Raw genomic sequence first — 24,244 nt, forward strand, 5'->3', positions numbered from 1 at the left:
GCGTGCACGGGTTGTGGCACGCTTTAAACGCCATAGGATCAAGCCCCCACAACGGAGCTCTAAAATTGAGTCAAACCCAGAAGTACCAAAAATTGCAGTTCCACCCTCATCCGCTGGGGGCTGGTGTCAGAAGCGAGCAAATCCTCATTGACTCCCATGTTAAAAATACCAATTTCACAGCAGAAATAAACATGTTTACAGCCTGGTACCAGAACATGTTTTTTGTTTAAATGATCTAGTTTACACTCACGACAACTCTGAGGGGGGTGAATTTTTTTCTCACTCTTCTGTTTAAGTGTATTAAAAGCCTAAAATTCTCTATAATTAATGAGCATCCGACCCACGTGACCACAAAGCTAGCTCCGTGGAAAGGCCTCAGTAGAGCCTCGGTCTGGCTTGGAAACTGCTCCGGGATTTTGAGTTTCTGTGTGTGTGTGTATTCTTTTTTGGATATTTTTTGTGCAATTGTTGGACAAAATGACTTGCTGTGGCATTAATTGCACTAATAGAGTATCCAAGGAGTCTCCACTTCATTTTTTTCTGTAAGTAAAAGTATATTTATGTATTTTAGGGCACTGCCGAGCTGAGCTTAGATTTTAACATGTACTGTTTAACCATGAAATTTAAATGTAATAGGGCAAAACCCAGTGCATTTAACATAATGCTGCACTTTAGAAAATGGGTTGAAATATAACATGTTGGTGGAGCTGGGTTCCGACTATCGGCTTGTGGAGCTCTCGGTATACCAATGTTTTCCACCCGTTTCTCCCCTGGCTTTGCGGCTTCTGTTTGCTGCGCGGAATGCCGGCTGTTTCTCCCTGCAGCTCTGCTCATTTCTGTCTGATCGCGGCTCCTGTTTGATGCGCGGGCTGTCGGCTTGTGGAGCTCTGGGATGGAAACCTTTCCACCCGGTTCTCCCCAGCGGCAGCTCTGCGCATCTCAGATCGCAGCGGTGCTTGTCTGCTGTGCGGCTGCCGGCTTGTGGAGGTCTCGGAGACCTCTGTGTTCCACCCGGTTTTACCCAGCGGTCAGCCCGGCGTATCTCTGACTCAGAAGCTCTGGTGTTGTGCACAGTTAACTCCGGTTGTAGCTAGGTTGCTACCTCCGTTAGCCTAGCTCCCACCTCCGTGTTAGCTTTGGGTTAGCTTCAGGTTAGCTTGTAGCTAGTTCTACCGGGTGTCGTCAGTTGATCCCAGCCTTACAGCCCCACCCTCAGCTCCTCCTCTCTTCCCTTTGATGGAATTGTCTGGGCTTGACGGAACCTGTGACACGGTCAAAATGGCGGTGGTGGCCACCTCCCATTTGGCCTCAAAAAAGTGATATTGGAGCCTATGGAAAGAAAGTGTCCACGTATATTATGTCGATGGTTTGGATCCATGGTTGTAAAAAAATATAATAATAAAAAAAAAACAGGTTTGGTTGCAGTAGTTTGTCTCCACCTAGTGGCTACAAGCTGAAACAACACAACAGAACATGGCCCTGCTCTTTTCCAGGTTGTATTCGGGTAGGCTGATGATTTTTTAGCCTCTATTTAATAGAATAAAGGTTTATTAGAATTCAGTCTTAAGAAGTGATTATTACTAAAGTTAAAGCAAATGAATCCAAGTATAGACTTCCACCCAAACACAGAAATGACTGAATAGATATGTTTTCTAGGTTATTTATGGTTGTGTCTCATGGTTTATTTTTTCTGACCAAAAACTAATCAAATAAAATCCAACCAAAGAGAATTGACCACAGAAAAAGAATATTTATTATTCTTTTACATTTAGTTCCTGGAAAGTGCATTATAGATTTTACAGTTAGCAAAATTCATATTTAAGACATGAACACAACCGAGCTACATTCACAATCATCACTTTTGGACAGTGTGTTGCATATAGGAGGAAACGTCCCTTAAGCAAATGTATAAAAGTTATTTAAATTCAAATGAAAAGAGGGAGGTCTATGTGGGCTTTGTTGTTCCATCAGAGCAGGAGGTGGTTGTTGGTCAGGTCAGGTGCTGCCTTTATGCCTTAACCAAGGCAGAAAACTCTGCAGGGACAATAAACGCATGGTTGGTATTTGCTGTTGGGGGGGGGGGGGGCTTAGATACAGTGCATGATGGGAAGGAGGGGGATCAGCTTACCATCAGCACCAATCTTGCCGTCACCGTCGCTGTCACCGGCCTTCAGGAAAGCTTTGGTCTCAGCGTCGGTTAGTGCACGGGCACCTCCGCTGAAGTTCTGCAGGAACAGCCTGAAGGCAGAAAGAGGCGGAGTTTAGTTTATAACCAAAGCTTCTGCACTTCCTGCCACTGAATGTTTTTTTGTCAGAACAGCGTCCACCTCAGATGGAGGAGGTGGGGTTTAAAGTGTATACCGCAACCATCCACTAGGAGGCATTCAGGTGTCTAGCAGTATAACATTTAGTGCCAATAATGGCTGAAAAACACTGGTCCTTGACAAGTCAATCGAAGGTCCAGAAAATCAGGCACTTCCAGGGTTTCATGCCTCTGAACATAAATCTTACTTGAGCTCATCCTCCTCAATGAAACCGCTCTTGTCCTGGTCAATGATGGCGAAAGCCTTCTTGACATCATCGGCGGTCTTTCCAGCCAGACCGCATGTCTTGAAGAACTTCTTGTAGTCGAATGAGTCAGCGCCTGCAAGTCGTTACAGATTTTGTCACTGACAGGGAAGGAAACAATGCAGAGTGCATTAACTAAAACAGAGGGCAAGTGAATCACCTTTGCACTCATCCAGGGCTTTAGTGATGTCAGCATCATTCAGTACACCTGCGAAAGCCATTTTTATCTGTTGGAATACCAGAAATCATGGATTACTTTTGATTATCAGCATCATGTTACTCACCAAAGACAACTCCAATCACAGTGATCTGTTAAAAGGCTCAAAGAGCTGCCTACATTCATCCAAATGGGTCAGAAATCAGACTACAAAAGCTCCACGGCTGAATCAGTCCACTTCTCAGGGAGGGTTTTGCAGGTTTTGCATTTCTTGCTTCCATTCTCACAGCTGATACAGGCAGATTTTTTCTTACTGCAACTCTAAAGATGCTGATCAGTAATCCACGCTCTTTCTTTCTCTCTCTCTCTTTTCCGCTTACGCTCCCACAAGAAGATGCAAAAACTGTTTGTTTCTTTAAAAGCTGCAGTGCAGAAAGAAGTCTCCAGCAAATCTAAGAGATCATTTTTGTTTCTCCAGGATGCAAAATGTTGATGCTGCAGCTTTGGATCCTAAAAATTTTCTTTTTAAAATTTCCATTCTCCTCTGTTCAGACTCACCTCTGGTGTCTTTTGCTTTGTAGGGTACAGATGACACAGACAAGACTGGAGTCGACTGCAGTGACCATCCTGGTGCTCCCGGTGACCTTTTTATACTATCACTCCATGGAAATCTGAAGCAAAAGATAACCGACACCAAGCGTGGGGGAGGAAAGGGGAAGGGGGAGGGCTCGGCGTGAAAAACTGCGTCCTGTAGCCAGAGAGAGCGGTCTATTTTAAGTTTCCAAACCCAAGACGCTTAAAAGGTGCGTTTGAAGAAGTCTTTAATGTCCCTCGGTGCTAAGAATAGGCCCCGTGCACTGCTGAGGAGGGCGATTTGGAAGTGCTGTTGGCAACATGATGTTCCAGAGGGTGGATATATTCAGCAGGCATGTGCTGGGGATAGTGTAAATGGCACAAACTGGTTGTTTTCCCACATTTAACATCTCCCTCTGCTGATTTCAAAGGCACATTTGAAAAATTTGCTTCGAGTATTGAGTTAAAATTGGAGAAAATGTGCAAAATATCTTTAAAACTGCATGAAATGTGCTGCTTTAAGGGACACTCCACTCCAGCTTGAATTTGTAATCTTTGACAGGCATATTTGTCAACTAAAAATACATTTCCTTATTCTATTTAAGAACTTATTTGTGCATTTTGGAGCCCACCTTCATTTTGGCATGTTTTTGAGAGATGTGGTGCTTTTTTAGTCCAGATTCGTGATCAATTCATGTAAAATATTGTGTTTTTTTTCCATTCTCTTAAGAAAAATGTTTTAAAACAATGTTTAAGAGGATAACTGTTTAAAGCCCATTATAAAACTGTTAAATTTGACCTGTAGGTGGCAGTACTGTCCTGTGGGGCAAATAGCTCTGATCTTGCCACTGGTTGTCATCTGATAGGGTTGAGGTTTTACTTATTCCTGATAAGGCTCTGGACATTCACTGGATTTTTAATTTGACTTTTTTATTTTAAATGAGTGGATTTAAAGAGCCGGTTCTAACAGAGAACATGCTGCGTTTTCAAATAGAGGAAAAATTAGTCATTTTTCAGGACTCCTCGGGTCTTTGCTGAGCGGTGTAGAGCCAAGTGTGTTTCGCTGATGAGACAGAGGCTGTTAATAGCTGCCCGCTGCTACAGAACATCATCTAGCTGATTATGCAGCACTTGTTGGAAGGATAGATCTTGGACTGGACCATCTAATTACACAAAGTGTGACAGATATCTATTGCAGGGCTCCCTGGATCTTAGATGCATGTGAGCAAAGCCCTCCTAGAGCTATTCCCAGCACTTTTTTTTCCCAGCCCCTGGCTAAAGTCCAGCCACACTCCCTTTCTCATTAACCAATTAGGAGAACAAGTGCTGGGAAAGTCATCTGAGGCATCGCTTCGCACCAAGGGATCAAAAGCCATGGAAAACAGGCTCCAGTTTTTCTTAGTGAACCATTGTGTTGCTTCATTTTCAGTTTTGCAAATAAAAATTGTTTTTTTTTCTTTAGAAATTCCCATTTGAGCCGATGCAAAAAAAAAAGATTAGCCTGCACGAGAGCACTTTCACACCAAATGAGTATTTATTCCTGGTTTTTCACTCTTCCTCACAAGTGCAAAAGAGTGGTGTACAGTTTTTGCACAAGTCATTATTTCTGAACATATAACACATTTGAATGATATTCACAGTAAAATATGTTTTCCATGTTGAGAAATAGTCCGCAGGCAACTCATAAATAAGGTATAAAAAATATTCTTTCAGCTGACGATTAATGAATCTTGCAAGGAGCTCGCAGTTCCATGAAAAGAAGTGGATGTTGGTCTGTGGGAATTTATGCCTTTACAAGAGCAGCAAACTCTGTGAAAGTAGAATAAAACTGCCATTAGTGGTGGGAAAACTGGAAAGGTTGCATGCTATAAAGGCATAAATGAGAGTGTGGTTTATTTTAAACACTTCTCAGTAAAGAGCTGCAGAATTCATCTCCAATGGGCTTGTTTGCATTTAGAGATTTGTGGGAAAGTGCAGCATTGAAGAACTCACCATCGACTCCGATTTTGCCATCACCGTCACTGTCACCGGCGGCGAGGAAGGTCTTGGTCTCCTTGTCGGTGAGTGCCCTGGCGCCGGCGGAGAAGTTCTGCAGGAACAGCCTGAAGAAGGGAAGAAAAAGGTCATTAGGTGGTGCTGAAACCCCTTTAGGACTCTTTGGATGTTGGCAGCTTTTAGCCAAAATGTCTCAATATCTAAATATCTCATGACAAGATGATGTGCTTTTAGCCATCAAACTGAAGTCAACTGAACATTTTATGCACAAGAGTGTCACATTAGATGATATTGAATTAATTACTTCAGCTCCTCCTCCTCAATGAAGCCACTGTTGTCCTGGTCAATGATGGCAAAGGCTTTCTTGACCTCATCTGCAGACTTGCTGGCCAGGCCGCATGCCTGGAAGAACTTCTTGTAGTCGAAGGAGTCAGCTCCTAGAGCACAGTTCAACTCTGTTAGCTCCCAACAAGTCAGAGACACAGAAGCTGGGACTCTAACACGTTCTGCTCCCAGTGCTGGAAGTTCCAGTGAGAGCGCAGAAAAGTAGGAGCTCACCTGCGCAGCCGTCAAGAGCAGCTTTCACATCAGCCTCGTTGAGGACACCAGAGAAGGCCATTTTTTATTCTTAGTGAGCTGGAAGGACAAAGCAGAGGGTTAGAATAGAAATCAAAGAAATCATCTTACTGAACAATATATAAACACCTATGAAATGACAAAAACTGGTATTTTAAATGGCCGTGAACCAAAGAGAACCTTGGGTTTTAAGGTAAAAGTCATGCAAGCAGGGCTTCGTCTGCTCTAACTTCCGTTTTGCCGTGCAGCTTTAGCAGCCACGTTAACTACTAGCTGAGGAGCCGCTCTGCAACCCGTCGTGGTCGATCAGAGCAAGTGCTCTAAAAAGATGATGCTCCCGCTGAGAGGCTGAATCACAGAAGCACGAATCACTTCCCACGAGTACATTTTGCAGTTGGGGCATGCGTTGCTGCCAAATGTGTATTTCATCCCATCAAAGAGACACAATTAGAGTAAAACACATTGTCATCCATCAGCGGGGATCCTCTGAGATCAAATACGGCTCTTTTTGGCGCCCTTTTAGCTTTAACTCAATCGTCCTGCACAGGTCCGTGCGTTTCTCAGCTATGTCGGCTCCGTTTCTCCCTACAGCTGGTAGTCCACATAGAGGGGGATCTCCTCATATCTGACTCTTCGTCTCCTCCTGTAATCTGCCGATAGAAGCCCGTGGAGCCCCGACAAGGTGCACATCCCACTCACCTTTGCGCTGCGTTGAGGAGAGTGAAAACCAAGGCGGACTTGAGTGAATGCAGAAGTCCCTTTCCCCCTCTCTCTTATATATCCTTGAGCAACACCATTTACAGAGCTTTGAGTTTCAGTATCAGGTACCGAGATGCACGGGTTTCGAAAAAATGTGTCTAGTGGTCTGGAGTTATTTTTAGGTGAACAAATGAGGATGCTACCATGTGCGCTGAGGCCTATAGCTAGACGTGTGGAAACTCGAGAGGGCCCACTGCTTGCCCACTTCATGGCACATGCTGTACTTTTATGATTTACAGCCAACATCTAAAATGCTGATTTACATGGTATGACTGATGTGTGAGAATGTGGAATAGAAATGTGTGAAGGAGGAGGTCATGATTAAACTCCTTCTTCCAGATCATGATGAGCAGACTGAGCACCAACCACCACGTCCCAGTTTCAGGTTTCAGTCATGGTGCTGTCCCGATACTTCTCACCCTGCTTTAAATGTTTTCTTTTTCCTCACAAAAATGAACTCTTTAGCCACGGGGAAACTGCTGATGTCAGGAATAAAGGGAATAAAGTCGTTAGACCGTGTTTCAGTGCTTAGATATGTGTGGACTCTGCCTATAGGCTCTTCCTGGAACACAGCTGTACCCAAAGGTACAGTATCTTTACGTTTCATCCAGCCTCCTCTCACAGGGTCAAGTTTCAGATGCGCCGGCTCCCTGACAGGGACAGAACTTTGGGGCCTGGAGCACCAGGTCCATGTCCTTAGTAGGGAATGCACCAATCGTTTGAACTGGGCCTTTTTGCACGCCCTGGCGTTCTGCAGATTAGCAAGTTGGCAGTTTGGTCACATATCATGTTTTTCTGACAGATTACTATGCCACCTTTTTATATAAATTGTATTCATCGGCCACATGTACCTACTTACATCTCTTAATAAAAATGTAAACCTCCCGATATTCATCTTGTTTTCCTGGAGTTTTGTCATTTCTGATGATGAATGGATACGCATGGATCCACTGAATGGATCAGCAGTAATCTGAGAGCCAGAGACAGGAAGCAGTACAGTACTGGAAGTGCAAGTCCTAAAAAGGGAAGCATGGGGATGCTTTTCATTCTTGGACCAGTAGAATATTTAGAGGTGAAATCCTTTTTTAAATGGAGTTTGTGATTTTTACTTGTGAGTGGTTATAATTCAGATTAAAATAAGGGACTGGACAAGTAGATAAGAGATGTTAAGTTTAACTAAATACCCTTTAAATGAATATTATTTTGAACGTTTTTCTTTTGTAGTTCAGTCTTTTTTCAGCATGTAACTAATGATTTGTTCATGTGAAAGGTCCAGAAGGTAACAAAGTCCTCTCCAAAGGAAGTTAAACCCTTTTTACAGCACACACATGAACATATTACCTGTTAAATTCCTCATCTGCACAGCCTTGAACTTGTCGGTTTTTATTGTTAACAGCGCAAATCTGACTCTTTAAGTAACCATCAACAGAAAGAAGCTTGACAGATGTGTGGAAACAAATGAAAACAACTAAAAAAATCACAATAAGAGATTTTGCAACTTAAATACATTTATTAGTCAATTAAATTAGTAAATAATTAATATTTGGTGTCAAGTTTAGGCTATCATCCAACAATTGTGAAAATTGGTTGAAATATCAAATGGGGACGAGCAGCATGCAGGTACAGTTACTTAGATGTATTTTTTACTATAAAACTATGGAAACTTGACTTTCATAGGACATATTATACAAAACAAAACAGGAAGAAACAGTTGCGACTTTGTGTGTTTGATGTCTTTAGTTCAGGAGATCACAGAACTCTGTGGGGAACACAAAGAGGAGAAGAATCAGTTTCCTTCATACTAGAAGCAAATGTCACATAAAGGCAAGGCAAGGCAGCTTTAGTTATAGAGCACATTTCAAACACAGAGGCAATTCAGTGTGCTTCACAATTATCAGGGCATGATATGAAAACAACATAAAAACACAAATTAAAATACACACAGATAGAATTACAGTTTAGAGTTAAAGGAGAAGACAAAGTTACAGCGTAGATTACAACAGAGATGACGCAGCATAAGAAACAATTAATGTAAAGGCTGATGAGTACATTAGGGGTTGTAGTTTAGTTTTAAACAACACTAGGGTTGGGGTAGATCTGACGTCATGGGGAAGCCGATTCCATATGTGAGCAGCATAGTAACTAAATGCATCTCCACCATGTTTTGTTCTGACCCGTGGTTCTACCAGCTGATTGTTTACAAGGGTTCTCAGAGCCCTATTGGGTGTATATACAGGAAGGAGATCGGACATGTATTTTGGCCCCATGCCATTAAGTGATTTATCAGCTAGTAGGAGCACTTTGAAATCTATTCTGTAGTTTACTGGTAACCAGTGTAGAGATTTAATAATAACAATAATAATACATTTTATTTAAAAGCGCCTTTCAGAACACCCAAGGTCACTTGACAGAAAACACTTAATAAAATACAATAAAACAATAATAAAACCCAAACAAGAAAAAAAAACAAAGAGAGAAACAGTTCAATAAAATCAGAGGTTGTAGGCAGATTTAAACATATGTGTTTTGAGTTTTGTTTTGAAAAGGGTAAAACTGTCGATGTTCCTGATGTCTGGGGGAAGTGAGTTCCAGAGACGAGGAGCAGAGCGGCTGAAAGCTCTGCTCCCCATGGTAGCGAGACCAATTTAAGAACAGGAGTGATGTGCTCCGTTCTCTTAGTTCTTGTTAAGACTCTAGCAGGAGCATTCTGAACAAGCTGCAGTTGATTCACAACTTTTTTGGGAAGACCAGTTAGGAGACCATTGCAGTAGTCCAGCCGACTAGAAATAAAAGCATGAATAAGTTTCTCTAACTCTGGTCTGGACATGAGACCTCTGACTCTTGATATTTGATGAAGGTGATAAAACGCTGATTTAGTTATAGCCTTAATATGTCCAGAGAAGCTCAGGTCTGAGTCAATAATAACATTAAGATTTCTAACCTGGGTCTTCATCTTTATTCCCCTGGAGTCCAGCTGAGCAATAACAACCATTCTATCCTTTTTGTTGCCAAATACAATAACTTCAGTCTTGTTTTTGTTTAGTTGAAGGAAGTTTGACTTCATCCAGTTGTTTACTTGTTCTAGGCACTAACAGAGTGAGTCCAGTGGACGACAGTCACTAGGTGATAAGGCTATGTAGATCCAAGTGTCATCAGCATAGCTATGATAGGCAATGTTGTTATTAAGTACGACCTGACCCAGGGAGAGCATATAGAGATTAAAGAGTAGTGGTCCTAGAAATGAGCCTTGGGGGACCCCTCATGTCATGGTAATCCACTTTGTTTGGTAGTCCCTAATAGAGACAACATAACTCCTGTCTTTGAGATAGGACTAGACCCAGCCAAGCGCTGTGCCTGATAGTCCCACCCAGTCTGTGAGTCTGTCCAAAAGATGTTATGGTCCACAGTATCAAAAGCTGCACTGAGGTCTAGCATCATCAGGACAGATGCTTTACCTGAATCAGTGTTGAGATGAATGTCATTTAATACCTTGATCAGTGCAGTCTCTGTGCTGTGGTACTGTCTAAAGCCTGATTGAAGACTGTCCAAAATGTTATTTGACTCTAGATAGTTGTTTATTTGGATCATTACTGCCTTTTCAATGATTTTTCCAATCAGAGGGAGATTAGAGTTTGGCCGGTAATTGTTCAACACTGAGGGATCTAATTTCCTCTTCTTCAGAAGGGGTTTCACAGCAGCAGTTTTCAGTGATTTAGTAAAAATTCCTGACATTAAAGAGCAGTTAACTTTTAGTATGTCAGCTTTTAGGCAACTAAAAACATTTTTAAAGAAGTTTGTAGGCAGGCTGTCCAGACAGGAGGTAAAGGAATTTGGGGTCTTTACTACGTCATTCAGTGCTGTAGTACTACTCAGGGTGAACGTTGGCATTCTGGCCAGGTTGTTGCTGTGTGGCTGTGTCAGTGGTCTGGTTGTGTTAGTTGATTTAGAGGAATGAATGGCTAATCTAATGTTTGTGATTTTTTTCATTGAAGAAGGATGCAAACTCATCAAAGCAAGTTTATTTAAAATGTACATTATTGATTTGCAGTTCAAATGGGAAATTTTCTTATCTGCCAATAACATTTTCCAGATCTGTTACAGACATGTACCTTCCATCCCAATTTTGCCATCACCGTCTTTGTCTCCTGCAGCCATCAGAGCCTTTGTCTCAGCCACAGTCAACTCCCGCGCCTCCGGACAGAAGTTCTGAAGAAACAACCTGAATACAAAAACGTGACTAGGGTTTGGGGGTATTTCAGTGACAAGCACAGTACTTGAATCTAAACCTAACTGAGAAAGCAATAAATTAGTTTAAACTATTTAATTATACAGCCTAAAATGATGCAACATGAACAAAAACAAAATTGTATATGATACAATAAAAAAATAATGTGATGCAGCTAATTAGGATACAACTTATTTTAACAAAATGTAAAAAAATTAATCTGATGCTTATGGTACAATATAATAAAAAATAATGCAATATGATCAAATGAAATGCAATTTGATGCAGTGTAGAAATTGATTATGTGATGCAATATGCTTCAAGACACTGTGCAATTTGTTAACCCTCCCGCATTGTTAATGGGGTCAGATAGACAACTGGTGTAATTTTATTTTTTTTTAAATTGAGGGGTGCTTCATTTCACCCCAGCCAAGGGATACACTTTAAACCCCGTTTAACCACCTCCTGTCCTGACGGGGTCCTGATAGGACAGTGGAAAGGCTCAAAATAACTTTTGATAAAAGGACGAACAACTAAGTCTTTCAGGGGTACTTCTAAGTTAAAAACTGCTCATGAAATACTTATGTGGAGTAACAAGGTGGTGTAATGTCCAGAAATGGTCCGTTTTTCATGTACAGTTTGACCCCTTCAGTTTTTGGTCATATGGAGACAGGAGTCTACATTTGTGGCCTTTAATCTGCTGGATCCTGCCATTCCATCAGCTGGAGTCCGGGCCTCTCTGCAGCTCGGAACACATGATAACATATTGTCAACAAACTGTTCCCTTCTCAAGGTCCTACTGTGCCAAGCCTGCCTGGTTATCTAGGCCAGACTGGACTGTTATAAGAGTGACTATTTTCAGCTCATATATGTTAATCAATTGGGAAATGGAAAGAACAAATGTTATATGAAATGATCAATAATGTTTTGATTAATCTGTGTTTGAACTAATGAAAGTTTGAAATGAAATGAATTATTACATTGAATGATTTATATGATCAGTGATGTTTGATATGACAAGGCAATCATCACCTGCACTCAGACACAAGGTCCATTAAAGTTAAGTTAAACTCATGACACATAGATATTTCTTTACCCCTAATCAGAGCATCCGGTATCTGAAAGAAGGCGTGATGTTCTGAGGTTCTTGGTAATATCCCTTAACATGGCACATTCCGATTGGACAAGAACTCATAATATGAGAATATTAAAACAGAGCTCACGAGACGGTGACTCGGTTCTAGAGAAAGCTACGGAACGGCCGTCCGGAGCGAAACGTCTTTAACCCAGAGCAATTTTGACAAGCTGTCAAAACCCTGCTAAAAGCTGCCTACCGCTGACACAGCAAACAGTTCCTGCAGAACAAAGGTGACACAGCAAGATTCCTTAAGAATCCATTCAAGACGCAAACTAGTTCCAACCTGTCGCGACCTGGAGACGACACTCGACTGACCTGGTCGTACTGCGGTTTTTCCTACGGACTTCGGTACATTGGGGTCACCCGACCCCCCGACATCTCGGATCCAAAAGAGTCTTCATTTGGGGAACGTAGACATGACAGGTTGCGCCTGATGCCTTTTTGATCAGAACCAACTTCATAGTTTAATGCAAACCAATTCTTTAGACACCCAGAACTCAGTTCTTCTAGATATGAAAGTTCTGATAACATCACATTCACATATAGTTACCATACATCACATTCCACCCTCCTAGATCCATCCATCAAAGTAATATTAGTTAACTTGTCTTGTTTTTAATTGTTTGGAAAATAAATTCTTACTTTTTATTAACCTGACTCTCTTCTTGAATCAATACAAAGTGTTCTACAATCCCTGAATAAACAAAGAATTCTAAATCTTCTGGTTTAACCAGAACCCATCAGACTGGATTTCCATATTTATATGGAAATTCACATCACATTGGTCAAAGCGTAGAGTAGTATATTAAGCTTTAAAAGCACCCAAATACATACAATAATTACCCCTCCATAGTAGGTAGTTTTAACATTGCAAATCTGCAACACCTGCCTCCAGAGGGTTAAATGGAATATATCGTGCAATATCCACTTTTTGGAACTTTTGAACAAGTTGTATTGTTATCTCCTCATCAAAAACACCCCCAAGGTGTTTTTTGGCTTCACACATGCATTCTGCTCTCTGAGCTGCAGCTTCTGTTCAGGTCTGCTAAGCTTCAAGTGGCTGGATGGAAAAGCTCTGTGTCCATCCAGGTAGTGTCATATGCGCCTTGGACTGTAAACACTAATGCTCAGTCTCTCTGAGTAGCTAGCAGGTGAATAAAAGGTGAGAAACACTTTTTTAATAAACACATTTGCAGTGGTCTCTAGTAGGAATTAATGCCTTGTAAGTCATACTCTGGGAAAATATGCTCCAGTGTACCATTTCAGGAGCTAGAGGTGAGCCATATGAGAAGAGAGCTTCAGATGACAGAACTTGGAGTCTTATTGCCTGATACTTGGACATTTCACCTCTATTAGCTAACAGGCCTGCCAAACATTGGCACTACTTAGTCTCTCCAACCACCACCAGCAGTCAAGGTGGGTTAGGTGTCTTGCCCAAGGACGACAGCGACAAACTGAGTGGGGCTTGAACCTGCAACCTTCCAAATACGGGGCGAGCACTTAACTCCTGTGCCACCGTCACCCACAAGGGCTATTGGCAGATCCCATTGACACCAGAAGCAAAGGGCAAGACCGCTTTGACACACGTGAAATGTGACAGGATGCTATACCACATGTTGCTATGTACTGGGAAACCATGTGACACTAAGCAAGACGATATGATGCCATTTAAACTGATTGAATTTTGTCACATTGTTTAGTATTATTCAATGTATGGGAATGTGCTGCTTCATAATATAGTAAAATATGATGTGGTATGATGAGATAAATTACCTTTTTGCCTTTTGATGCTATGTCATTTGAGGTGATTTGGTATTATGATACTTTCTGATACAATGCTGCACAACATGACACAATGTGATACAAAATTATATAATGTGATTTGATATGATGTGTTACGTGTGATTCAATGCTGTGAAATTAAACACAATGTAGCATGCTAATAATAACATGTATGTTTACTATTGTGTTTTTACTTTATTTTATTATGAATAATTGGAGAATTTTTTTTCAGAAAACATGAATTCAATGAGAATCAACTAACTTCTCTTCGCTCTTCTGTGATGCAATAAGCCTAATCTCCCAACACAGTGAGAAATACATTGACAGCTTATTAAAAAACATCATTTTCCGTCCTTACTTAAGCTCCTCCTCTTCAATGTATCCACTCTGGTCCTGGTCCAAGACCGTGAACACTTTTTCCCTGTCGGCCTCCAACGAGCCAGTCAGTCCCACTTGTTCAAAGAACATCTTGAAGTCAAACGTGCCTGGGGCTACATCGGAAGAGATGGAGACACAGAAAATGAGCTGGAGCGAGGACGAGCAACAGACATATGGGAGCGAGAGGTCAATCGGTGGATGGCAAAGAAGAAAGAATGGTAAGGGTTTGAATAGAGATGTCGCTTTTAGTCATTCGCTCAGATGACTTTCATTCTAAAGCCGATGGCATTTACCGACATACTTCCTGGAGCACATAAAAGGAGATGTTGCTGTGCTATTGAAACACCAGAAGTACATTGAAAAACAGCCCATGGCTGTAGTGCAAGCACACATGTTCTTTAGTTATCAAACTGCCAAGGGTAGAAAATCTAATAGGATGAAAACATACGCAATAAATTAAAGACATTTGCAAAAGAAATCATCAGGTTTTGATGAAACATTAAAAAAACTTTTATGGGCACTTTTATTTATGTTTTTTTTCCCCAAAACATCCCTAGCAGACAAAAAGGGCACACATGGCGCTAACATTTTCTTTTCACTGGAGCAAGCATTTGAGCTTTATGTGCCTTGTCATGCAGACATAATTGTTAAAAATAAATAATTAAATCCCTTCAGCGTGCAAGGACTTCTACAGCTTGTGTGATTTGGCTGCCTCTGCAAGGGCGCTCAAAGGAAGCACTCTGGTACCTAGTTAGTCTCCTGTTGTACACCTGCCTGGTAACCTGCAGGAAACGAGTCCCCCATGTGAACAACACACTGTGCAAGGTGCTCCCTTCAGGAGTGAGCTGATTAGCTCCCGCTGGGATATGTGTAGTAAACTTGGTCTGCTCTTTATGATTAGTTGTCTGTTTTCCACTCATCTTCTTGAATGCAAAGTTGTGTGTTCTGTCTGACTCACCTTGACAAGCCTGGACTGCAGCCTTGATGTCCTCATCACTCAGCATCCCAAGAAATGCCATGGTCCTCTGATGCTGCCTCAGGGATGCACAGGAACACATGCATGCAGGAAACAATGACAGTGACCGAAACAGGTGCAGGTGTCTGTTTTTAAATTATTTCCACCATCACATAGAGTCCAAACGTGGGAATTTGTTAAATAAGATCAAATTTTGCAGATTTGTGCTTTTTATTAACAGGTCAGAGGGATTTTTAAGGAAAAACAAACGTAATCAGCTAAAAGACTAATATTAGGAGAAAAAAATCTTCACGTGTGACGATTTATATACTGACATCTTAATGGTACGATGTCAAAATATAAGCTTAACAATATACTGACTTCTTAATGGTACGATGTCAAAATATAAGCTTAACAATATACTGACTTCTTAATGGTACGATGTCAAAATATAAGCTTAACAAAGGAAGTTGTGAAACTTAAAGACTCTCAAAAGTGATTGTCAATCTGATTTTTCACCATATTAATTTAATTTTAATCCACAACATGCTAAAAAACTACAATTATGAGTTAAAATCACACAGGATTTAGACAAGACTCTCACTGTGCTGTAGGCGAGGTTTGCTCTCTCCGACCAGTTGATGTGCAGATCCCTGCCTCTCTTGCTTTGTGCCGAAGTCACAGACGCTCTCTTGCAGATTTGTGATCAGGATTGTAAGAAGCAACCTGACGTGTCTGCCCTCAAACCCAGGGAGATTTCCTTTTTGCCACCATGTGCCTCCTCCCCCTTCATTAGTTAATCAGAGCAGATAATTTCGTCATTCATAGGCCTGCTGTTTTGTAAACTTGCAGGCATGTCAAGATTACAGTGGGTAAAATATTAAATATTAAGCTATAATAAACAAACCTTCCAGTCTGTTAATGATAACTACCTGATTTACATAGAATAAGTCACAATTGAAAGTTGTTCTCATAAAGAATATTAAGGCTGTTCATTTTTGTGTGATAGGTCATCCCTTGGTTAAAAAAAAATGATGGCCTCAATGTGTGGAAATCTTTTATTTTTCAACTCCATTATAAAACTTTAAAGACATATATAGACATAATGTATATGTCTCTTCAACAAGGACTGCACAGTGTATTGAAAATTAATTAGCAATTTCACCATCACAAACGATTTCAATATATTGCAGGCAAAAACTGCTTATTAAAAAAATCATTAGTTGAAAAAAAATACTTTGTTGATAAGATGATGGGTCCCCACCTCAGGACTATTGTGACTATTCTGCAGAATTAACATTTAGATTTATAATACTGCTCTTTTTCTCATTGTTATTTTGTGGTTTTTATTGATGACAAATTAAAAGGAATTTCAATGTAAGCTACTCAAAAATTTACTTCAGTGGTTTAATAATTCATTGGACAAATGTGACAAAAATAGCTGTTTTGATTTTTAAGGTTGCATTTAGGTAAGAGTCACACAGGCAGTGGTGCCTACAAGGGGTGGCCAGGGGGGGGCAATGGCCATCCCAAGAAAATTGCTAGCCATCCTACTGGGCCTCCAAGGGAAGAACCCACTCCCTGTATAAATCACTGTCATGCTTGCACCTACAATAAATTCATCCGTATGTTATTGTGTGTGCGTGTGTGTGTGTGTATATATATATATATATATATATATATATATATATATATATATATATGTATATGTATATGTATATGTATATATTCTTTCCATACAAAACCAGCTCCTCCTTGAACCGTCCCCTTATCGTGGTGCAGGAGTTTGAGTGCCCTAATGATCCTAGGAGCCCCTGGTAGGGTCTCCCATGACAAATGGGTTTTAGGCGAAGGGTGAGACAAAGAATGGTTCAGAAGATCTTTCATGGATGTAAAAAGAAAGGGTCGGAGTACCCGGCCTGGAGGGTTACCGGGGTCCTACCCTGGAGCCAGGCCTGGGGTTGGGGCCCGTGAGCGAGCGCCTGGTGGCCGGGCTTTTGCCCATGGGGCTCGGCCGGGCCCAGCCCGAACCATATACATGGGCTCATCCAACTGTGGACCCACCATCCGCAGGAGTAAGTAAGTAAAAGTAAGTAAAAGTTTATTTATAGAGCGCCTTTCGCAGATATAAATCACAAAGCGCTTTACAACTTGAGTAAGATCAGGAAAATACCTCTAATCAATTAAAACATCAGAAAAACAATAGCAGTGATAAAATAGAAAATAAAATCAGGAGTAAAAGAAAGTGAAGGTGTGAACCCGAACAAAGCCATCTTTTAGAACATTTAGGGTAGGAACGCCTGGATGAAAAGGTGAGTTTTTAGATGATTTTTAAAGACCTCTGCAGTGTTAGAGAGACCGAGATTTGAAGGCAGACTGTTCCAAAGTCTGGGGGCAATAGTGTGAAAGGCCCTGTCGCCTTTGGTTTTCAGTCTGGTTCGAGGAACAGCCAGGAGGTTTTCAGATGTGGATCTAAGGTTCCGTGAGGTGGTGTGTGGGGATAAAAGCTCAGATAGTTAGCTTGGAGCCTGGTTGTTAAGAGCTCTATAGGTCAGGACTAAAACTTTAAACTGTATTCTATATTCTACCGGGAGCCAGTGGAGGGACTGTAAAACTGGAGTGATGTGAGCTCGTCTGCTGGATTTGGTGAGGAGTCTGGCTGCTGCATTTTGGATGGCTTGAAGGTGTGAGAGGGAGGTTTTGCTGAGACCAGTAAAAAGAGCGTTACAATAGTCTAAGCGTGATGTAACAAAGGCATAAATGATTTTTTCCAGATCTGCAGTAGGAGGAACACGAAGGGTCCGGTGCAGTGTGGATCGGGTGGCAGACCGAGGCGGGAGCCTTGGCGGTCCGATCCCCAGACAAGGAAACTGGTTATTGGGACATGGAACGTCACCTCGTTGGCGGCGAAGGAGCAGGAGCTTGTGGCAGAGGTTGAGCGGTACCGGCTAGATGTAGTCGGACTCACCTTGACACATAGCATTGGCTCTGGAACCCAAGTCCTTGAGAGGGGTTGGACACTCTCCTTTGCTGGAGTTGCTCCAGGTGAGAGGCAGGGGGCTGGAGTTGGCTTTTTGTTAGCCCCAAGACTCTGCCTGTGTGTTGGGGTTTACCCCGGGGGACGAGAGGGTAGCTTCCATGTGCCTTCAGGTCGGGGAACTGGTCCTGACTGTTGTTTGTGCTTATGCGCCAAATATCAGATCGGATTACTCACCCTTTTTGATGCTGCCTGTGTGTTGGGGTTTACCCCAGGGGACGAGAGGGTAGCTTCCCTGCGCCTTCAGGTCGGGGAACGGGTCCTGACTGTTGTTAGTGCTTATGTGCCAAATATCAGTTCAGATTACCCACCCTTTTTGGAGTTTCTGGAACGAGTGCTAGATAGTGCTCCATCAGGGGACTCCATTGTTCTGCTGGGGGACTTCAATGCTCACGTGGGCAATGACAGCATGACCTGGAGGGGTGTGGTTGGGAGGAACGGCCCGCCTGATCTGAACTCGAGTGGTGTTTTGTTATTGGACTTCTGTGCAAGCCGCATTTTGGCCATATTGAACACCATGTTCGAACATAAGGTGTCATGATGTGTGGGTGGAGATGATGGACCAAGTGTGGTGGAGGGTTCCAGGAGGCAGGAGAGCAGGCACGGATAAAAAATAAAAATGGTTTTAATGGTGGAATGGGAACGACAGGAACAAAACAACAATGACTACAAGCAACAATGATCCGACAAGGACAGGAGCAAAACAGGTGGTATAGTACACATGGCTAATTAGGAAAACATGGGCAGGTTAACGAGGGACAGGTGAAAACAATACGGACTAATCAGGGCAGGAGAGAGACAATCAGGAGGGCAGGGATAGATCGTGACAGTACCCCCCCCCCCCCCCCCAAAAGGGGCGGATACCAGACGCCCACAAGGCCACACAACACAGGAGACCGGGAACACGACTTGACTGGGGACAGGACTGGGAAGACTTGACTGGGGACAGGACTGGGAAGAATTGACTGGGGACAGGACTCGGAAGACTTGATGGGAGCAGGAACACTTGACGGGAGCAGGAACACTTGACGGGAGAAGGAACACTTGACGGGAGCAGGAACACTTGACTTGATGGGAGCAGGAACACTTGACTTGGCTGGAGAAGGAACACTTGACTTGGCTGGAGCAGGAACACTTGACTTGGCTGGAGCAGGAACACTTGACTTGGCTGGAGCAGGAACACTTGACTTGGCTGGACAGGAACACTTGACTTGGCTGGACAGGAACACTTGACTTGGCTGGACAGGAACACTTGACTAGGCTGGACAGGAACACTTGACTAGGCTGGACAGGAACACTTGACTTGGCTGGGACACGAAGACTTGACTGGAACATGAAGACAAACCGCAGCAGCCGGGACGGGACCCTGTAGTAACTGCAGCAGCAGGCGTGGAACCCAGCAGGAACTGCAGCAGCAGGCGTGGGAACAAGCAGGAACTGCAGCAGCAGGCGTGAGACCCAGCAGGAACTGCAGCAGCAGGCGTGAGACCCAGCAGGAACTGCCGCGTGAAGGACCTGCAGGCATAGACCCTGCAGGCGTGGACCAGGAAGTGGGACGAAACAGCAGGAGCGACGCGAGGGAACCAGGAGCGGTAGCAGGTACTCAACGACAGTTCGGAGCAGGTGCACACCGTGACTCGACAGCATCCACAGGCAGGCTCGAGTGAAGGGAAGCAGACCACGGAGTAGGAAGACCAGCCCTACCACCCCGGAGAATGATGGCGTGCGTAGGGGGTTTTACTTCCATCAGAGAACTCCAGGAAATGGCAGCTTCCGTAAAAAACAGGACGGGGCAGAACATCAGGAGAGGAGAAAAGACCTTGGCCACCCCGGAAACTGATAGGATACGCCAGGATCACCCAGAAGGCTCGACCACCCGAGAACAGGTAGGATGTGCCGAGAAACACAACTCCAAGCCGGAATCTACCTCCGCTGAAAAGGATAAAAAGAAAAAAATAATCCTCCAGAACAGAAAGGCAGGCTCACCACAGGTCCAGGTTTGGTCAGATCATTCTGTCATGTATGTGCATGTCTCGTTTTGTCCTGTCACTCCCGTTGCTATTAAATCCATTTTTATTTCATCCGTGCCTGCTCTTCTGCCTCCTGGAACCCTCCACCACACTTGGTCCACCATCTCCACCCTCACAACATGACATAAGGATGCCCATCGGTACACTTGGTACCAGGGCAGCCTAGGTCGCAGGTCGACGATAGACTTTGTAGTCACATCATCTGACCTGTGGCCATATGTTTAGGACACCCGAGTGAAGAGAGGAGCGGAGCTGTCAACTGATCACCACCTGGTAGTGAGTTGGATCAGATGGCAGGGGAAGATGCCGCGTAGACCTGGCAGACCCAAACACATAGTGAGGGTCTGCTGGGAACACTTGGCAGAAGAACCTGTCAAGACGGTCTTCAACTCCCACATCCGGCAGAGCTTTGACCGCGTCCCGAGAGCAGTGGGGGACATTGACTCCGAGTGGGCCTTGTTCCACTCTGCGATTGTTGAGGTGGCTGTTGCTAGCTGTGGTCGCAAGGTGGCCGGTGCCAGTCGTGGTGGCAACCCCCGTACCCGCTGGTGGACACCAGAGGTTCCTGGAGCCGTCAGGCTGAAGAAGGAGGCTTACAGGGCGTGGCTGGTCTGTGGGTCTCCGGAGGCAGCAGACAAGTACCGGATAGCCAATCAGGGTGCAGCAGTGGCAGTTGCCGAGGCTAAATCTCGGGTGTGGGAGGAGTTTGGTGAGGCCATGGAGAAAGACTATTGATCTGCGCCAAAGAGGTTCTGGCAAACTGTCTGGCGCCTCAGGAGAGGGAGACAGCAACTTGCTCACACTGTTTACAGTGGGGATGGGGAGTTGCTGACGTCAACTGGGGCTATATTCGGGCGGTGGAAGGAATACTTTGAGGAGCTCCTCAATCCCACCTACATGCATTCCGAGGAGGAGCCAGAGCCGGGAGACCTGGGGATGGACTGTCCAATCTCGGGGGCAGAAGTTACTGAGGTAGTCAAACAACTACACAGCGGCAGAGTACCGGGGGCGGATGAGGTTCGTCCTGGGTATCTCAAGGCTATAGATGTGGTAGGGCTGTCATGGTTGACACGTCTCTGCAACATTGCATGGTCATCGGGGGCAGTTCCTTCCGAGTGGCAGACCGGGGTGGTGGTCCCCATCTTTAAGAAGGGTGACCTAAGGGTGTGTTCCAACTATAAGGGGATCACACTCCTCAGCCTCCCTGGAAAGGTCCACTCCAAGGTACTGGAGAGGAGGGTCCGATCGATAGTTGAATCTCAGATTGAGGAGGAGCAATGTGGTTTTCGTCCTGGCCGTGGAACTGTGGACCAGCTCTATACCCTTGCAAGGGTGATGGGGGGGGGGGGGGGGGGGCATGGGAGTTTGCCCAACCAATCCACATGTGTTTTGTGGATTTGGAGAAGGCTTATGATTGTGTCCCCAGGGGCACCCTATGGGGGACACTCCAGGAGTTTGGGGTGGGTGGCCTTTTATTAAGGGCCATTCAGTCCCTTTACCAGAGGAGCGTGAGTTTTGTCCGAATAGCCGGTAGTAAGTCGGACCTGTTCCCGGTGAGGGTTGGACTCTGCCAGGGCTGCCCTTTGTCACCAGTTCTGTTCATAACCTTTATGGACAGAATTTCTAGGCGCAGCTGAGATGTGGAGTGTGTTGAGTTTGGTGGCAGGAGAATCTCGTCTCTGCTTTTTGCAGATAATGTGGTCCTCCTAGCTTAATCCAGCTCTGACCTTCAGCTCTTTCTGGGTAGGTTCGCAGGCGAGTGTGAAGCGGCTGGGATGAGGATCAGCACCTCCAAATCTGAGAACATGGTTCTCGACCGGGAAAGGGTGGCTTGCCAACTCCGGGTCGGGAGAGAGGTCCTACCTCAAGTGGAGGAGTTTAAGTATCTTGGGGTCTTGTTCACGAGTGAGGGAAGGAGGGATTGGGAGAGCGACAGGCGGATTGGTATGGCGTCTGCAGTGCAGCAGACGCTGAGCCGATCTGTCGTGGTGAAGAGGGAGCTGAGCCAGAGAGCCAGGCTCTCGATTTACCAGTCGATCTACATCCCAATCCCCACCTATGGTCAAGAGCTTTGGGTAATGACCGAAAGAACGAGATCGCGAATACAAGCTGCCGAAATGAGTTTCCTCGGTAGGGTGGCCGGGCTCAGCCTTAGAGATAGGGTGAGGAGCTCGGACATTCAGGAGGGACTCGGAGTAGAACCGCTGCTCCTCCGGATCGAAAGGAGTCAGTTGAGGTGGTTTGGGCATCTGGTCAGGATGCCTTCTGGACGCCTCCCTGGGGAGGTGTTTCGGGCATGTCCTGCCGGCAGGAGGCCCCCGGGTCGACCCAGGACACAGTGGAGAGGTTACATCTCCAATCTGGTCCAGGAACGCCTTGGGGTCCTGCCGGAGGAGCTAGTGGAGAGGGCTGGGGAGAGGACGGTCTGGAGCTCCCTAGTTGGGATGCTGCCCCGCGACCTGGATAAGCGGAGGAAGACGACGAAAACGACGATGACAAAACCATAAATCTCAAACTTCTTGAGACTTCAACATGCATTAAACTTTTCTAAAATTAAAAAAGAAGTGAATGTTGAAATAACAATTGAAATAGCTGTTTGAAATTTCTTTTTCTGAAATGTTTGTGTGTCTCAACTTTGAGAAAAATGTTTTATATGTATATTGTTTTTTAAACCCATCCACGTTCCAAATGGACCCCAATATCAGGATTAAAGGGGCATTATGGAAGTTTGACCACCATAACATGTATAGAAATAATAAATTTCTTCTTCATACATTCTCCTGCAATGCCCTGGTCCGGTAGAATGAGCCCTGGCATTTTACTGTGATTACCTGTTTTTCTGTAAAATCACAGAAAAAGAGAGCTGCTCGGGTAGAGCAGGCTGCTTCATGCGCGTTCACGCTCAGGCATAGCCCGTAGCATTCGCTATCAGTAGCTTTAGCAGCAGAGAGTGAGGTAGTGCCAACTCAGCGACTTTGTCGCTGTTCCTAACGCCTAGTGATGAACCTAGCTACATTTCTGAGGACGCTTAGCTACTTTCTTCTAGATATTTCCTGTAAATTAGCAACAAAATAGTCATTTTTGCTCCGAACCGTTCTTTGAACGTTGTTTCAGCTGTCATCAACGATATAAATATTACAGATACAGAAGACATCACTGTTGGTATAGCTCACCTAGTAAGACGGCGGACCGTCATGCGGAAGATCTGGGTTTGATTCTTGAAGTGAATATAGTTTATTTAGAGTTTCTTTTTTACATTAATGGTATATTTTTTACAGTAAGATGCCCGAATTTTTATTTGAGACTCGCCGAACGGCATTGAATTCACAGATAAAAAAAGATGTGGGTTCAACTTTCATTTTGGAACAATTTTTCAAGCAAGGGAAGGGAATGATCTGAGCATGCAGGGAGACTGACCCATCTTAAACCTTTGTCGGCTGTGCTGAAGAGAAAGGTACAGAACCAAATTATTTAATTAATTAGCTGCACGTTCTTCTGTCCTCTGTCCTCCGGGCCACACACACAAACACACACAGGACTGTCTCAGCTGTTATTTTCGTTAAGGAGTGTGCACGTACAGTATGTGCGCCTCGTGCACGAGCCTACTATTGAAGCTGCCGTTACGCTTTTGGCCTGATGGGGCAATCGCGAGCATAAAAATTCAAAACTCCGTAAAGTCCCTTTAAGTTTTTCAAATATCAAGCAATACATTTTTTTAAGTTTGTTACAAACGCATGCATTTTCCCAGTTCTAGAAATATAAGAAACAACTTTCTTCTAAAGAAGAAGAAGAAAATATCATTTCTATTGAGCCTCTCAAGATAAAAATCACGAGGTGCTTCACAAAAACAAAAAATGTAAAAATATAAAAAAGAATTTAGAAAATGGTTAAAAACATATTTTAAATGAGCAAAAAAGACAATTGTGATTAAAAAATGTTAAGAAAGAGAGAGAGTGAATAGGAAAGAGGGAAATCAGTGGATCCTGAGGAAGGTGGAATAGGTGGGGAGAGCAGAATAAAGAGAGAGTGGTGAAGAAGGTCGTACAAAAGCCAGCTTGAACAAGTGAGTCT

General features: G+C 43.8%; 3 protein-coding genes across 4 annotated transcripts; all 3 read right to left on the reverse strand.

Annotated features, from left to right (window-relative positions):
• Window positions 1–1,730: 1,730 nt before the first annotated feature.
• Window positions 1,731–4,208, reverse strand: LOC107376568 (parvalbumin alpha). Its single transcript, XM_015945725.3, has 5 exons — window positions 3,284–4,208; window positions 2,729–2,795; window positions 2,512–2,644; window positions 2,129–2,238; window positions 1,731–2,034 (listed from the first exon to the last, which is right to left on the reverse strand). Exons 2-5 carry the CDS (start codon window positions 2,787–2,789, stop codon window positions 2,009–2,011), a joined length of 330 nt encoding a protein of 109 aa, XP_015801211.1. The 5' UTR covers window positions 2,790–2,795; window positions 3,284–4,208; the 3' UTR covers window positions 1,731–2,008.
• Window positions 4,209–4,810: 602 nt separating this feature from the next.
• On the reverse strand, window positions 4,811–6,745 carry LOC107376569 (parvalbumin beta). Its single transcript, XM_015945726.3, has 5 exons — window positions 6,569–6,745; window positions 5,852–5,929; window positions 5,598–5,730; window positions 5,291–5,400; window positions 4,811–5,107 (listed from the first exon to the last, which is right to left on the reverse strand). Exons 2-5 carry the CDS (start codon window positions 5,910–5,912, stop codon window positions 5,082–5,084), a joined length of 330 nt encoding a protein of 109 aa, XP_015801212.1. The 5' UTR covers window positions 5,913–5,929; window positions 6,569–6,745; the 3' UTR covers window positions 4,811–5,081.
• Window positions 6,746–8,118: 1,373 nt separating this feature from the next.
• Window positions 8,119–15,865, reverse strand: pvalb5 (parvalbumin 5). Of its 2 annotated transcripts, none has more exons than XM_015945728.3 (5): window positions 15,711–15,865; window positions 15,110–15,182; window positions 14,132–14,264; window positions 10,738–10,847; window positions 8,119–8,387 (listed from the first exon to the last, which is right to left on the reverse strand). In XM_015945728.3, exons 2-5 carry the CDS (start codon window positions 15,168–15,170, stop codon window positions 8,365–8,367), a joined length of 327 nt encoding a protein of 108 aa, XP_015801214.1. In that variant the 5' UTR covers window positions 15,171–15,182; window positions 15,711–15,865; the 3' UTR covers window positions 8,119–8,364. The 2 variants fall into 2 exon arrangements, with proteins under 2 accessions (XP_015801214.1, XP_015801213.1); XM_015945727.3 differs by having other exon boundaries at window positions 15,110–15,186.
• Window positions 15,866–24,244: the final 8,379 nt, after the last annotated feature.

The sequence above is a fragment of the Nothobranchius furzeri genome, chromosome 12 (assembly GCF_043380555.1).
Source record: "Nothobranchius furzeri strain GRZ-AD chromosome 12, NfurGRZ-RIMD1, whole genome shotgun sequence".
NCBI lineage: Eukaryota > Metazoa > Chordata > Actinopteri > Cyprinodontiformes > Nothobranchiidae > Nothobranchius > Nothobranchius furzeri.